Below are 14251 nucleotides of genomic sequence, written 5' to 3' on the forward strand. Positions count from 1 at the left end.
CAGTTCAACTTCAACGGCATGCAATTGTGGACTTGTGGTACGAACGCGGCACACTGAAACGAAAGTGTGAAACGGCCCGGAATAACGATGCAGATGCGCGCGCGCAAGGCGAGTACCGAAGCACGCAGATGCAGACGCCGCTTCAGCCACACATGAACGTCCCGATCCATCACCATGCGCCCATGCTTATTAAACTTCGTTAAGAATGTGCGTCCGAATTATTACAGGTGGTGCGCTAGCAATCCGTTGTTTTCCGTTACCAGCTCGCCACGCAGCCATGCGCGCGCCCGCCGAGGCCACTGTTTCGGGCCGCGCCGCGGGGAACCCCAGCGATTTTGCGCGGGGATTTGCGTCGGCTGCCATGGGAATTGGAGGGCGTGCGTGGCGGGCCTTTTGGGGGTGAGGAGATGTCGGGGAAAGGTGCCGCACGAGCGCGCGTGTCTCGCGCCGTCGCGCGCGCGCGGCCGGCCGTCGTACCCAACCGCGCGCCACCGATCCCCGCCTCCGTTGCCCCCACGGCGTGCCACTTCCCACTACTATACGTACGCTTCCGTGCTTCTTTCGACGCTGCTTCTTTCTTCTCCTGATATTGGGCCTCCATTCGGGCTCTCCGGTATTGGACCGCTTCATAGGCCGAAGAAGACAGGCTTGAAACACGGAGCCCAACGGGACAGCGCGCCTCGGTTCTGCACAGCGAACTCGCATCGCGTTAGCTCCAGATCCTGTCATTAGTACCACATCGCCCGGCGTGATAATATAAGTCGATGGAGGAGGATGCAAAAGGTCGGGTAATGTACCCAGGCAACTCATACCTTTCTCGGCCTTTTGGCTAAGATCAAGTGTAGTATCTGTTCTTATCAGTTTAATATCTGATATGTGAGGCCTCATCCTCACAATGATATTAAATTTATTTTTTAAAGGGGGAGTGCCTGGCATGGTAGCTTGCTACTTGGGCTCTCAAGCGTCGCCATAGCATTGTACTGTTGCTTGGACTTGGCGCACCCCAACCAAAACAGAAGTTCAAATTTTTAATGGAATTTTGAATTTGATGATGTCCTAAATTCCAATTATATGTCAATAATTTTTGGTGTGGCCTAAAATCCTAGTTCAGAATGGCATGAGTCTTAATTTTGGTATCTCATTTGAAATTCAAGACAAGTTGCACGTAGGCCCATGGGCCCTTTTCTGAACCACACCAGCTAGTAGTAACAAAGATCTGAAACGTAATAACCTCAGAACTAATGCCAACCTCGAATAATTATTGACACAAATGACAAGGAAATGTCCTGACCTAATGACTCAGCAAATTAACGTCAACTTGCTTCTGTCAAAAATTATTTGTACAGTAAATACCCATCACGAGCACTATTTGCATCAGGCCGGATCGTGATGGCTCTGCTTTTTAGGGCCGTGCCATGAGCTGGGCCTGGCCCATCTAGCCATCTTATAGCCCACGCGGAGATAGGATCGCGCACGAAGCGAGATCGATCGGCGGTTAATCGCATCCGATGCCCGGCTAAAACGCAAGGCTGTTCGTTGGCCTCTCCGATCCAAGTATTTGCAGACGAAAACTGAACAAGTACGATCTCAACTCAAGGATCACATTTCAAGGATGTCCCAATCATTTTGCAGCTAAAACTCATATGTTCTGCTTGTGGTTGTGGATGAACCTTCCGCACTCATTTCCGGAGTTGCATTTGCTAATAGGAAGACTCGGGTGACTATGGCTGGTGGATGTTCAGTGCAGCTCCAACAAAAGCTTAGAGATGCAAACTACCAGGTCTGGACCACATTTCATCCTCGTCGGCAACCACAACCACGCATTCCATACACATATACCATGACGCACAACAACCACGACACTACCAGGTGCCAGATGCCAGTATGCCACAGTTCTCCTCAACCCAGAGGTGATCTGCTCTCCCGCCGCCGCCATTCCAGTTCTCCACGAAGAATAAGCCCAGCCGTCTCCCACTCCACAGCCTAAGGTTCATCCATGGAGGACACGGGCAGGTCGCTAGCAGCCGGGTCGGGCGTCCTCCGGGGCTCCATCTTGGCGACCACCTCCGCCACGACGAGCCTCGTCAGCAGCAGCCCGGCGACGAGCGCCGACGCCATCAGCATCGTGAACACGGCGCTCCAGCTCCTGGCGGAGATGTACCCCGTCAGCAGCGGGCCCACCGCCGCGCCGATGGAGCCCGTGCCGTCGATGATCGCCGTCACGGTGGCCAGCGCCCGGGAGTTGCCGTTCAGGGAGCTGTGCGTGCCGAGGTCGGCCGAGACGGCCGTCGTGATCAGCGCGTAGGGCCCGTTCACCAGCATCCCCGTGATGAACATCAGGGCGATGTTCCACGTCAGCGAGATGCTGCCGTAGATGCGGTAGAAGAAGAGTGCCGGTATCGCGGAGAAGGTGAAGCTCGCCGCCGTCAGCGCCCGGGCGTCCAGGCGGTCGGAGATGTGGCCGGCGAGGATGCCGCCGACAACGCCACCAACGTCGAACAGAGTCGATAACACCCCGGCCGAGGAGTTTGACAAGTATTGGCCTCCAATGGCTGAAAAACAAAACACATTGGTGGTGTCAGTAAAAAATATTTCAGTGCTAACAATGAGCTCTAGTTCTATTAAGAACCTGCATTTTTCTGCAGTAAAGCTGCTAGATTTTCATCAACACGTCAATGTCATTATACTGAATTAAATCAGGATTATTAGTTAGCTTGTGAAACTAGCCAACAAATTCTTCTATCCCCCATTCATTATCGCGTGTAAAAAAACAAGATACTAAAGAATTCAAATATTCAGATAGCAATATCAACAATACTAGACAATAACATTCACATCATGTGTCCTTTTTTTAATGGTTTGTTTAACTCAACTACGTTAAGCAGAGTAAGAAACCAGCAACATGCCTGAGGGATAAGCAGAGTAAGAATAATTCATTTGTATTTCTCTACTAACAGGTCAAAGAGCACCATGCATGTTGCCGAGTGCGTTCCAGTGGAATCTTGTCCAACTGGAATGTTATGCTCCAGTTTAAGATAAACTAACTTTGGACAAGTCAATGGTGTATCGTAGTTAATTAATATTATGAGAATGCCTTAACTTCCAGTGGTTGTAGAAACGTCAGCTTCAGTTCTGCTGATTGCTTGCCAACAAATACAAAAGGGTTGGAAAGTTTGATTTGCGCATCACAAAGAGCTTATAATTTTTCAATTGCTAGTCTGACTGGAGCCTATGAAATATCTCAAGCCCTCGTCCTAAGTGACATCATATATTAAGGTTCGTATCTTCAGACACAAAATAATGCTTTCTGATCATCATAGTTCAAAAAGGGTTCATTTGGTAGAAGTCAAAAAAGAAAACCATGTGGTAAGTGGTAACTGCAAAAATATAACTCGACGAACCTGTGTGGCTGATATAAAAGGGAAGCCAATACAGGAACGTATAGGCCACAAGCTTGCAGAAGAAAAGGCAGAGAGCGAAAGGAGCTACACCAGGAATTCTCCATGCCTCAATAAATCCAACTGCCTTTTCTTTTGCTTGCGAGCGCCGTTCCAACAAAGGGGTGTCCATGCCAGTCTTTTCGGAGTCCTTCAAGTGGAAATCCTCTTGAATTCCAATCACATCAGGACTAACAGGCAAGAACAGAAACACCGTGAGCCCGACTAGTGCGATCATGATACCAGGCACAGCAAAGGACCAACACCATCCATACTTCAACATTGCAGCAGCAATCAGAGAGCCAGATATGTTTCCTACAGATGTGTGAGCATTCCAAATTCCCAGTATCAGCCCCCTCTTGCTCTTCCCAAACCAATTGCCAACCACTGCAACTACTGAAGGCCATCCAGATGACTGAAACAGGCCAGCCATCATCTGCATGCCCAGAAAGTAGTAGAAGTTGTGTATATTGAACCAGTAGCCCGCTCCGAAAGCAGCAGTGAACAATCCGGTTCCTATCATTCCGATAGTCAGCAGGATCCTCAGATCCACCCGGTCGCCCAAATGGCCAGCAAAGAACATGCCGATTGCATATACACCAAGAAAAGCCAGGTCAATCTCGCCGAGCAACGCGGTGCCATCTTCAGCGTTGAATGGAGCCCAACCACTAGAGAGAGTCCTATTGTTCTCAGCGCCTTTCAAATTTTGAAGATAGAGATGACTGGGCCAGTGCAATATGCCAAGGTTTGTCTTAGGATCAAGAACACTCTTAACAATACTTGTAGTTTTTCTAGTGGCATGGTAGCTGGCATATGATAAGAACGTCAGTACTAATACAAGTGCCTGACATGATCTGAAGGAGATAGGACTCCCCCGGGCACACTCAAAAAGTTGAATTCCCAGAGGTTTTTTGTTACACATTTTGCCTTTCTGATGACTTGAGGAGTCCATGAAATGAAATTGAATTGGTTTTTCTGCAAAGATAGCTCACACCAGGAAGAAGGGCAGCCGATATTATGCTATTGCCTTACTGGTGAAGTTGTTGCCTGAAAAAGGTTAATAGAGATTGACATCAGAACCATGTACCATAAGAGTTGACAATTTGGTTTGTAATACAAAGTAATAATCCCACAAGAATAAGGAAAATAAGAAGGTTATCATTTTGTAACCAAATGACAGAATAAATACTTGTGTTTTAGTATGATTATTAGTGGAGGATGCTAAGACAACAACAATGAGTTCCAAATTATTATTGCAGAACAGTTCTAAATTATCAATTCAATTAATTGAACTGTCCTTGAGACCTTGACATCAGCATAAGCATACACCCAAAATCAAGCTTTCACAGAGTCTCGAAAAGAATACACCTAATTGCACAGGGAAGTCATAATCAATTAATACTATCAAACACTCCCCAATCCCCATCAGATAAGTATATGAAACAATCCTTGCGTGGTACATCGAAATACTTATCTGCAGTAACTTGATAGTACAAAACTCTCGTGATAGACATCAGAAATTTAATGCAAATTGGGGGAAAAGATCTCAATAACAGGGGGACACAATTCAAGTCAAAAATCTACATGAACGTCAAAGCAAAACGACGATTTGATCAGGCTTGCTAGTATAGCAGCCTAAGGCACCGATCCTCTGCACGATCAATCATCAAAATCGACGAGAAAGGAGCACACTTTCCGCAATGGAATAAACGAATAGCTAGTGGTATAAGCTAAATAAGCAGGAAAGGCAAGCACAATCCATTCAAACATAGCTTGATCCCAGCTCTCAACACTTGAGGGAGGTAAATGATCAACGGCGGGAGGGAAGGTACCGAACGCAATACAACCAACCTTGAAAGACGCGGCTTAAGCAGAAATACTGATAGAGCAGCACGAAGTATATTACACAACCAAAACCAACCTTGCCAAAACAGCCAAGAAACCCCAAACGCAAAAGCAACAGAAATCAAATCAGGTCGCCGCCAACTCGCAAGGGAAAGAGAGCCAGCGATCCGTCAGCGCTCATCCATCAGGTAACTGAAAGCGTGCTTCTTGAGAGGCAGATGAAGGAACGGAGCAGCAAGAACATGGGATAGAAAGATTGCAACCCCACCTTCGAGCTAGGAGAGAAGAAGGCGCCGGCCGCCGCTGTCGTTGAAGTTTACCCAGGGAACAGCAGCTGTTCCTGGCCGCGCGGAGCCGTGAGGGAGGCGCGTGTGGGGTGCGGAGGGCAGCTTCCCGGGGCACCTCGGCCGTGTCTTCCAAGGAGTTGCGGGTCTTATAGGGGGAAAAAAAGTTCTCAGGAGCCTTTTGCCTGGCCGTGGTGAACCGGGGCTTTACCTCTGGTTCAGGTCAGTCCCCGGTGAGGTCACACCCACGATCCTCTTCTGCAGCAAGATTGTTTATTCTACTATGGTCATCTTGTGTCTTTTTTTTTTAAAAAAAAAGAATGGCCCTCTTGTGCTGGGCCTGAGATTCTTTCACCTATTGTCAATTTTTATAATGGGCTTAGAGGTACTAACTACGTATTAGGAGTAGTTCTATGCACAAATATCCCAAATACGTTTATTGATTCTTTTATCCTTTCAGTTTCGGGGTTTCTAAGACATACTCATTGGAACTTGGAAGAACCACGGAATGAAAATCAAATGAAGTTAACGGGCAAAAGCTAAGTGATTAATGGGTCAGTATTCTGTGCTCCATGTGTCAAACCTGTGCTCCCTCCGCACGAAAATACAGTGTGTATTCGTTTCAGAAAAATCGAATTTTCCATATTTTTTACCAGCATAGGTCAAAGTACAAAACACGTTAGGCCTTAAAAAACCATGCTATGTTGGTTTTACATCTACATATAAACATATAGTATTACGTTGGTTTCATACTGCATTATATTGGTCAAATAAACAGCTCTAATTACTATCACGGCATCACCACCACTGTCCCTCCAAACTTGCAGTAAACAAAGGTACAAGAATGGCTAGTTTCTGTCACGGGTGCTGTCTCAACAGGCAACAACTAGCAACCTGCACTACATTACTACAGAAACCGGTCCTATTCTTTTTTTCTTCTTTTTCATCTAAAACTGGTCCTATTCTAGATGAACTTTGAGCTACTGGTAACTCAAGCAAAGATGGCTGTTGTTCCTTAGTCGCACCGGCTGGTGATCCCACGCACCTAGCTTGCCAGATTTTGCTGGCGGCCAGGTGAAAGCTGAGAATAGATGGTGGAAGGAATATAGCCAGCGGATATTCTCCTGGGGACGGATATTCCCAGAGCTAAACGCCTCCTAACCGGATCTTCTGCTTGAGCCCCACAGCTGTAGGGCCCTCGCGAACACGGTGCCATTGCCGATGCGCATGTGTGCCGTTTATTATTCTAGGGCCAAATCGCAGCTACCATACCAACTTCGACGTCTCTGTTGGCTGATGTCCTGATGACATAGGCCGCAAAGATCTAGCTCGAACGAACTCAGGTGGTAAAATTTCATTCACATGTTAGCTGGGAATATGGTAAATGTAGGAAAAAAGACATTGGAAACGAACCTTGCCGAGGATCATCTCTGCATGGTCGATGTGGATAGGAGCTCAACAGTTGATGCGCCAAAGCCGTGACGGTGCGCCTGCACATGAGAGGCGGTGACCGTTGAGACGAAGAGAGAATTCGGTGACATGAGATGAGCAGAGAAGAGAGGTTACCTTGGTCCGTCGTCTAGAGGGGCCCCGGCAGAACGCCATTGTTTTTGGGAGAGAATAGTAAAATGGGCAAACAGAGGAGGAAGAACAGCTCCTCGCCTATTTATGAACGGACAGGCCGGAGGTAGTAGCAACAGACGACTCTAATTTGTCGGTCGATTATTCGCATAATGAAAAGGATATAACGGTTTATTTATGTACAAGTACAGCTGCTAACCCTATTTGCTCCTACCACCTCAAATAAAAGAGGCAGCTTATTTAACAAAAAAAAAAGCCTTGTGGAACGCATGCTGGGATAAGATAAGGAGTTGGACAAGGTTTTTTTGAAAGGAAATCGATAAGGTTATCCAAAAGGGAAAAACGTGACGGCCTGTTATCGGCACGACTTCCTAAGCCACCGCTTCCGAATATTCCGCGGCCGGCCACCTCCGCGTCGTTGCAATCAACCATCGACCGATCGATCGATCGATCGATCATGCATGTTATCCGCCGCGGATTGACCTGACGCCTGACGGCGGCAGAGGCAGCGTGTGAGGTGACACGGCGCAGCAATCAGGCGGCGACGACGCGACGCCCTGTGTTTACGCGCGACCGGCCGCTAATAATCCGGTCGGATCATGCGCGCGGCGCGGAGACGTGTGCTCCCGTCGCCTCTCCCTCCCCGCGGCCGTATCAGCCCGGCGGCGCGGACGCCTGGTCGCGGCTCGTCACTCGTGGAGGCCGGGTGCCGGCCCCTCCGCTGCCACAAGTTTTCCAGGCGTTTCGTGGGCGCAGGTTTCGTTGACGAGCCCCGGCGTGGAGAGCGACCGGCCGGCGCGCGGACGGGCCGGTGGGGGGCCGGCCGGAGCCAACTCTTGGACGAGAGCGCGCGGCGGACGAGGGCGTCGCGTCGTGACGGGGCCGGGCGCGGCTTTATCCGCGAGGCTGCGCTCGCGCGTATCCGTTTCTCTTGGCTGGGGGACGACGGAGAGGCGCGGCTCGATCGGCGAATCCCGGGGCTCGTGGCGGGCGCGGCCGGCGACGTCGCGGTCTCGGCTTTTCGGCGGGAGAGGGCGGGGCGGGTGGTGGCTTGGCAGGAAGGCGAGAGGGGCTTGCGTTGCGCTGCTTTCTTCTTTTTCTCGGCGCCGTGACCGTGACCGACGAGTTGCGCGGACCCAACGTGCAAATTCCGTGCGATCAACGCAGGAACTTTTTTCCGAGTCTAATAATTGAAACAAATGAACACGTACATGGCCGCAGGACACATGGGTCACCGGATAGCTGTTCGAGGACGACGAGGAGGCGTTTCGAATCGAAACACTGAACGTGAGTGAGTTAGAGACTTTTTACAAAGTCGAGTCGTTGTTCCGTCTGAAATACAATCAATTTTTTTAACCCAAAAAACAAATACTCCGGCATTCCAATGGCTGGAGTGGGCTGTAGTCGTACTACGATTTAGCCCAGCCTTGTTCGTTGGGCTCTGCCTGGCTTTTCGAGGCCCGGCTGGAAGACCGGTCCAACCCAGTATGCGGACGGGCCTGCTCTGATTTTCTTCCGAAATCTAAATTTCGTCGCCTTAATATTGTTTTTTCTTTTCACTTGTCGCATTTTTTTTTCCTCAGCACCGGTGCGTGTAGCATCGTTCCCGACGCCGACCTCCCTCGCCGCCGGCGACACGGGAGTCGCCGCGTCCTTCCATCGAGCACCTTCTCTTGCGGGGAGGTGTCACGCATGGAGCGGAAATCCGGGATCGATTTCTCCTGCTGTTGGTAAGTAAGCAAACCCTAGCTTGCTTGGCCGTTCCATTCCAGTCCGTGAATGGAAGTTCGTTTCGTGGGGCGGCCGCACCCGTTCGCATCGAACCCCAATCCGTGCATCCTCTTCCTCGATCGCTTGCCGCCGTCGCTCGGGACCGCGCCGCCCGCAAGCTCGCCGGTGGCCAAGTCTCGTCGGAGCAGCTGGAGCCCACCAGGCTCTCCCGCGCCGCTCCGTCCGCGCTGTTCCGGTCGCCCCTCACTCGCGGAGCCGATTTAGGGCTCCACCTGGGTAAGGAGACCGCGTCGACTCCTACGATGAACCTTAATGATTTAACCAAATTCGTAAATCTCTCCCACCATCGACTTGCCGATTTGTTTGCTGCGCGCTGCCCTAATGATGTAATCAATTCATCCATGATTCTGTTAGGTTCTTCTCAACGGCAAGTTCAATCTCAGTAGATACAATTGGATTTGATTCCCAAGGTCTCTGCGCAAGCGGGCCAATTTTCCCCCAGATACCCCTCCGACCCCGCGCCTCCCTCCTGCAGAAGCCGCCACCCGCGCCTCCCTCTGCGGCCGCCCGTCCGCCGCCTCCCCGCCATCCCTCTGCCCAGATCCCGGCCGCCGGCTCCCATCCATCCCCACAGGGCTTCTGCGACTGTCCATTGCCAATGCCACAGGAGGAGTAGGAGGACGCGTCTGATGGCCCCACTGTTTTCACATCTCTCCTCGCTTCAAGGTCATGTGGTGTGGCCCTCTAATTGTGATTCATTCATACTTGTTTTCTTTTGGCAGCCGCTGAGGATACCGCTCCTCCACGTAGTCTACTATGATGAGATTATTGTTTACTATGATACTATGCTAAATCAGAGTATGGATACTAAAGAATACGTACACAAACAAGAATCGGGAACCTAGTTTTGTTTTGAATTTTGGTGTATCACAAAAGTCAATTTGATTTCTCAATTTGTATGCTCGTGATTTGGTGATATATGACCATACTCTGAAGTTGTTGTGTGATTTTTTTGCATTGTACATGTAGATGAAGTAGCTGCGGCATGCCAAACTCATCAGATCATCCCATTGGAATGAATCAACCAAACCTAGTAACCAGAGATAGTACACATACCATGAACTTGTACGTCATATACATTGTTGATCATCTACAGAAATGTAATGTTCCATGATAGTCCTTGTGCCTGCCCTTGTCAGATATAGCCTAGCTGCCCTTGTACCCATCACCGATGTTTCGGATTAGACCGATCTATTCTTTGGTTAATTTGTTATCTTTATATTAATATGCATTTGGTAGTATTGTAATATAATTTCTATTTAGCAAACACAAAGTATATTAGAATTATTGACTCCTCGTATTCAGAACAAAAATGAGCTATGCTCAGCCTCAGGGGCATTTAGGTCATTTTAACACTCACCCAGCTTATATTTAGACATCAGATTCTCCAGACAGCAGCTTATGAGATAAGCCTGCTGCCCAGATAAGCGAGATCCAGAGAAGTGGAAACAAACAGGGCCATGTTTAGTCTGCTTTTGGATGTCCTCAGTAAAGGTTTGCCATAATTAGGGCTAGCCTTTTGCCCTCAACTTTATTAAAAGCAGAAGCAGAGGGTTTTGATAAGCTTTAGTTTGAAGTTTGGATTAAATTGCTGTATATATTAGAATTCACCTGCAATTATTGTTTGTTCTAGCCTTAGCCCATGTTCATAATACTGTACTTTCTACTTTAGTAGCATTGTACCTCACTACAATACCCGACACTCCTTAACCTGCTATTTACAAATTAGGTTGAGCTGCTCCAATTCAATCAATAAAGAAGGGCGAAAGGCTACGTGAGCTCTTGCTGCTGCTAGAAATACTTACCCCAGGATCATGGTGAGTTCATTTGATCTCCTGTTGAGCATCTTCTGTAATATTCATGCCTTTTTAATTCCAAACTTCTATATTATTGTCATTAATTTTATTTATCTCATATATGGTGCCACTTCACAGGCAAGCCTTGCCGATTCTTTTCTAGCGGATCTTGATGAACTGTCAGACAATGAAGGCTATCCTGTAAGTTGATTTCTATTTTTCTCGAATACAAATTGATTTGTATTTGATGTAACTGAATTTTCAATTGTGTATTTTAGAGGTTTTGCTGACCTATTGTAAAAATCTTTCAGGAAGAAGACAATGCTGAGGCAGCTGGTATGGAGGAGGATGGTGATGATGATATGCCTGACCTTGAGTCTCTTAATTATGATGATCTAGATAGCGTCTCAAAGTTGCAGAAGACACAACGCTATAATGACATAATGCAAGTATGTAAGCAAAGTCACCCCCAATTTCTCGAGCATGCCTTTCTCTTTTATGTATATCTTGCTTGTGATTTATTTGCATGCAAACATAAATACTGCATTAGTTTGATTGGATGAAAAATGGACGATATATTTGGCTGCACAATGTAACACCAGAGCATACTTGTTTAACATGTATCATGTCCAAGCATTTATGCATGTGTCTGGAGTATTAATAAATAGCTTTGGTTAATGGTGCAATGGTTTGTACACAAAAATATAATATTATCCCACAATGTCTGAGTATGTATGCGGTAGGAACCTTATTATCCCACTGTGTGACATTAGACATCTTCATTTTTTATCTGTAGAAAGTTGAAGATGCACTTCAGAAAGGCACTGACTTCTCCAATCAAGGTTCCATCCTGGAGGAGGATCCAGAGTACCAGCTAATTGTTGATTGCAATGCTTTGTCCGTAGATATTGAGAATGAAATCATCATAATCCATAATTTCATACGTGACAAGTATAGGTTGAAATTTCCTGAACTGGAGTCCCTCGTTCATCATCCGATTGATTATGCCCGTGTTGTCAAAAAGATTGGAAATGAGATGGACTTAACACTTGTAGATCTGGAAGGGCTTTTACCTTCTGCAATTATAATGGTTGTCTCAGTGACAGCATCAACAACAAGTGGGAAGCCTCTTTCCGAGGAGAATTTGGAAAAAACTGTTGAAGCATGTGACAGAGCCCTTACCCTCGATACTGCAAAGAAGAAAGTGCTTGATTTTGTAGAGAGCAGAATGGGTTACATTGCACCAAACCTTTCTGCTATTGTTGGTAGTGCTGTTGCCTCGAAACTGATGGGTACCGCTGGTGGTCTGGGAGCGCTTGCAAAAATGCCTGCTTGTAATGTTCAGTTACTTGGTGCAAAGAGGAAAAATCTTGCTGGATTTTCTACTGCCACATCTCAGTTTCGTGTTGGCTATCTTGAACAAACTGAAGTATTTCAGAGCACACCTCCAGCTCTGAGGACTAGGGCGTGCAGGCTTATTGCTGCGAAGTCAACTCTAGCGGCAAGAATTGATTCAATTAGAGGTGATCCAACTGGAAAAGCTGGGCGGAACTTGTTAGAAGAAATTCGTAAGAAGATCGAGAAGTGGCAAGAACCGCCTCCTGCAAAGCTTCCAAAGCCACTTCCTGTTCCTGACTCTGAGCCTAAAAAGAAGAGAGGAGGTCGTCGGCTTCGAAAAATGAAAGAAAGGTAAACTGTTCTAAGCTTCCATGTGGAAATAGCGTGCATACCTTTTAATATAATTAATTGTTTCTTTCTCATATGTGAAACTTAATTGTGCAGATATGCGCAAACTGATATGATGAAGCTTGCCAACCGGATGCAATTCGGGATTCCAGAGGAGAGCTCATTAGGTTAGTTAGCATTTACACAATGGTATTTATGTCACTGTATTATATAGTCTCAGCATTCCTTACACTGGAGCACCGCTACCTGTTTGACATCCCATTTTGCTGTTATAACAGGTGATGGCTTGGGGGAAGGTTATGGCATGCTCGGACAGGCAGGAAGTGGCAAGCTGCGTGTTTCAGCTGGACAAAGCAAGCTTGCTGCTAAAGTGGCGAAAAAGTATGTTACCTTTCTTATGATATTTGCATCCATTTTTTATTTTCTTAATTTATAGTATTGTATTGTAGCAATAAACATGTCACTTCTCTACAACACCTACATGAGATGGTATCTAATTCTAAAACACTGGATTTTCTGATTTTCTGTTAAGAGCCCATATGGAGAAAATTTACAAAAAACACTGGATTTTGGTATCCTCCATTGTAAGATATGAAGGTGTGTGAGGGGCCTCCCTACTGTATTTTCCTAAAAAATGGTATAAAGGCACACAATAAGAAGTATAACTTTTGTAGATTTCTACTTGGTATAGTTTTCTTTCTGATTCACAAGGCTTTCTTGATGCTTCAATGCATTGCCCCATCCTATCCTCATTGTCAAGTGTCTGTTTACACAAATCCTAGGAAGTTGGACACTGCATGCATTCTGTGTAACAAGCACCATTCCATTAGGGACTACTACTCCTGTTTGAACTGACAAGGTGTATTTTGTTTCATTAGGAAAAGCCTTTGGCCAACAATTATTCTATTAGTACATAATTTTGTATCTACATGTGTTACTTTACCGCATAATATCTGCTTGCATTTGAAATGCTTTACTTCTTTCACAATATCCTGTGCTGCAAACTCAATTTGATTGTATATTGCCTTCTGATATCAGATTCAAGGAGAAGAGCTATGGTAGCAGCGGTGCAACTTCAGGATTGACATCTAGTTTGGCATTTACACCAGTTCAGGTGAGATCTTGTTTCTTGAGTTGTGTTTTGGGTCTGTTTGACTCATATGTTTTGGGGCAATGAAAAGGGCAATGAAACGATTTTCATGTTCCATCTTCGCTACCTGCTGGATAGCTCCTATGTTCAGTTCCTTGTCTCTAATGGACCTATAGTTACAATGGTTGTGTTAGAGCACCTTGTACTGATGTTTACTGCTAGGCGCACACTAGGATCTTATGCATCTAACATCTTCCAGATTTGGGAGCTCACTTTTTTAAAAAAGAAACTTTGAAGATTAAGCACATAAAATCCCTGCCATTATTCCCCCTCTGATTTTAATTTTCCCTTGTACAGGGAATAGAGTTGTCAAATCCACAGGCCCAAGGGAACCCGCTTGGAGGTGGAACTCAAAGTACCTACTTTTCTGAGACTGGCACATTTTCGAAGATCAGAAGGACCCAGTAGAAGCTGATTTCTCCCTTGCAACCATCGTATCTCATTTGCACTGCACTTGTTGAAATCCTTGGGATGCGTTGTTGAAAAATACAAAAATTCAGCATGTAATGTTCCCAGTCTTGTTTTCCAATTGAAGCAAATTCCAGAGATTTTGGGACAGCAATACACAGTTCTTACTGATGCTTCAGGCACCTTTTCAATACACAGTTCTACCCGTCGCATGATGAGTTGGAGATATACGATGTTACTCCCTCTGACTTTTTTAGGTTCATTGTTATTTGT

General features: G+C 46.6%; 2 protein-coding genes and 1 non-coding gene across 8 annotated transcripts; 2 read left to right on the forward strand and 1 right to left on the reverse strand.

Moving 5' to 3' along the window:
- The first annotated feature begins 808 nt into the window (after positions 1-808).
- Positions 809-1007, forward strand: LOC117866043 (U2 spliceosomal RNA). Its single transcript, XR_004642741.1, has one exon. It is a non-coding gene; the product is annotated as a U2 spliceosomal RNA (small nuclear RNA).
- Positions 1008-1580: 573 nt separating this feature from the next.
- Positions 1581-5710, reverse strand: LOC117864193 (putative glycerol-3-phosphate transporter 1). Its single transcript, XM_034748215.2, has 3 exons — positions 5551-5710; positions 3402-4484; positions 1581-2552 (listed from the first exon to the last, which is right to left on the reverse strand). Exons 2-3 carry the CDS (start codon positions 4387-4389, stop codon positions 1984-1986), a joined length of 1557 nt encoding a protein of 518 aa, XP_034604106.1. The 5' UTR covers positions 4390-4484; positions 5551-5710; the 3' UTR covers positions 1581-1983.
- A 2976-nt stretch (positions 5711-8686) lies between these two features.
- On the forward strand, positions 8687-14206 carry LOC117862875 (U4/U6 small nuclear ribonucleoprotein Prp31 homolog). 6 transcript variants are annotated; one of them, XM_034746417.2, is made up of 10 exons: positions 8687-9154; positions 9293-9604; positions 10668-10755; positions 10873-10935; positions 11046-11183; positions 11531-12423; positions 12517-12587; positions 12699-12801; positions 13459-13534; positions 13868-14206. In XM_034746417.2, the coding sequence occupies exons 3-10, from the start codon at positions 10753-10755 to the stop codon at positions 13976-13978; spliced, it is 1458 nt and encodes a 485-aa protein (XP_034602308.1). In that variant the 5' UTR covers positions 8687-9154; positions 9293-9604; positions 10668-10752; the 3' UTR covers positions 13979-14206. The 6 variants fall into 6 exon arrangements, with proteins under 6 accessions (XP_034602308.1, XP_034602312.1, XP_034602309.1 ...); XM_034746421.2 differs by lacking the exon at positions 9293-9604 and adding an exon at positions 9908-10003 and having other exon boundaries at positions 8687-8877; XM_034746418.2 differs by lacking the exon at positions 9293-9604.
- The last annotated feature ends 45 nt before the right edge of the window (positions 14207-14251 follow it).

The sequence above is a fragment of the Setaria viridis genome, chromosome 7 (genome assembly GCF_005286985.2).
Source record: "Setaria viridis chromosome 7, Setaria_viridis_v4.0, whole genome shotgun sequence".
NCBI classification, from domain to species: Eukaryota; Viridiplantae; Streptophyta; class Magnoliopsida; order Poales; family Poaceae; genus Setaria; species Setaria viridis.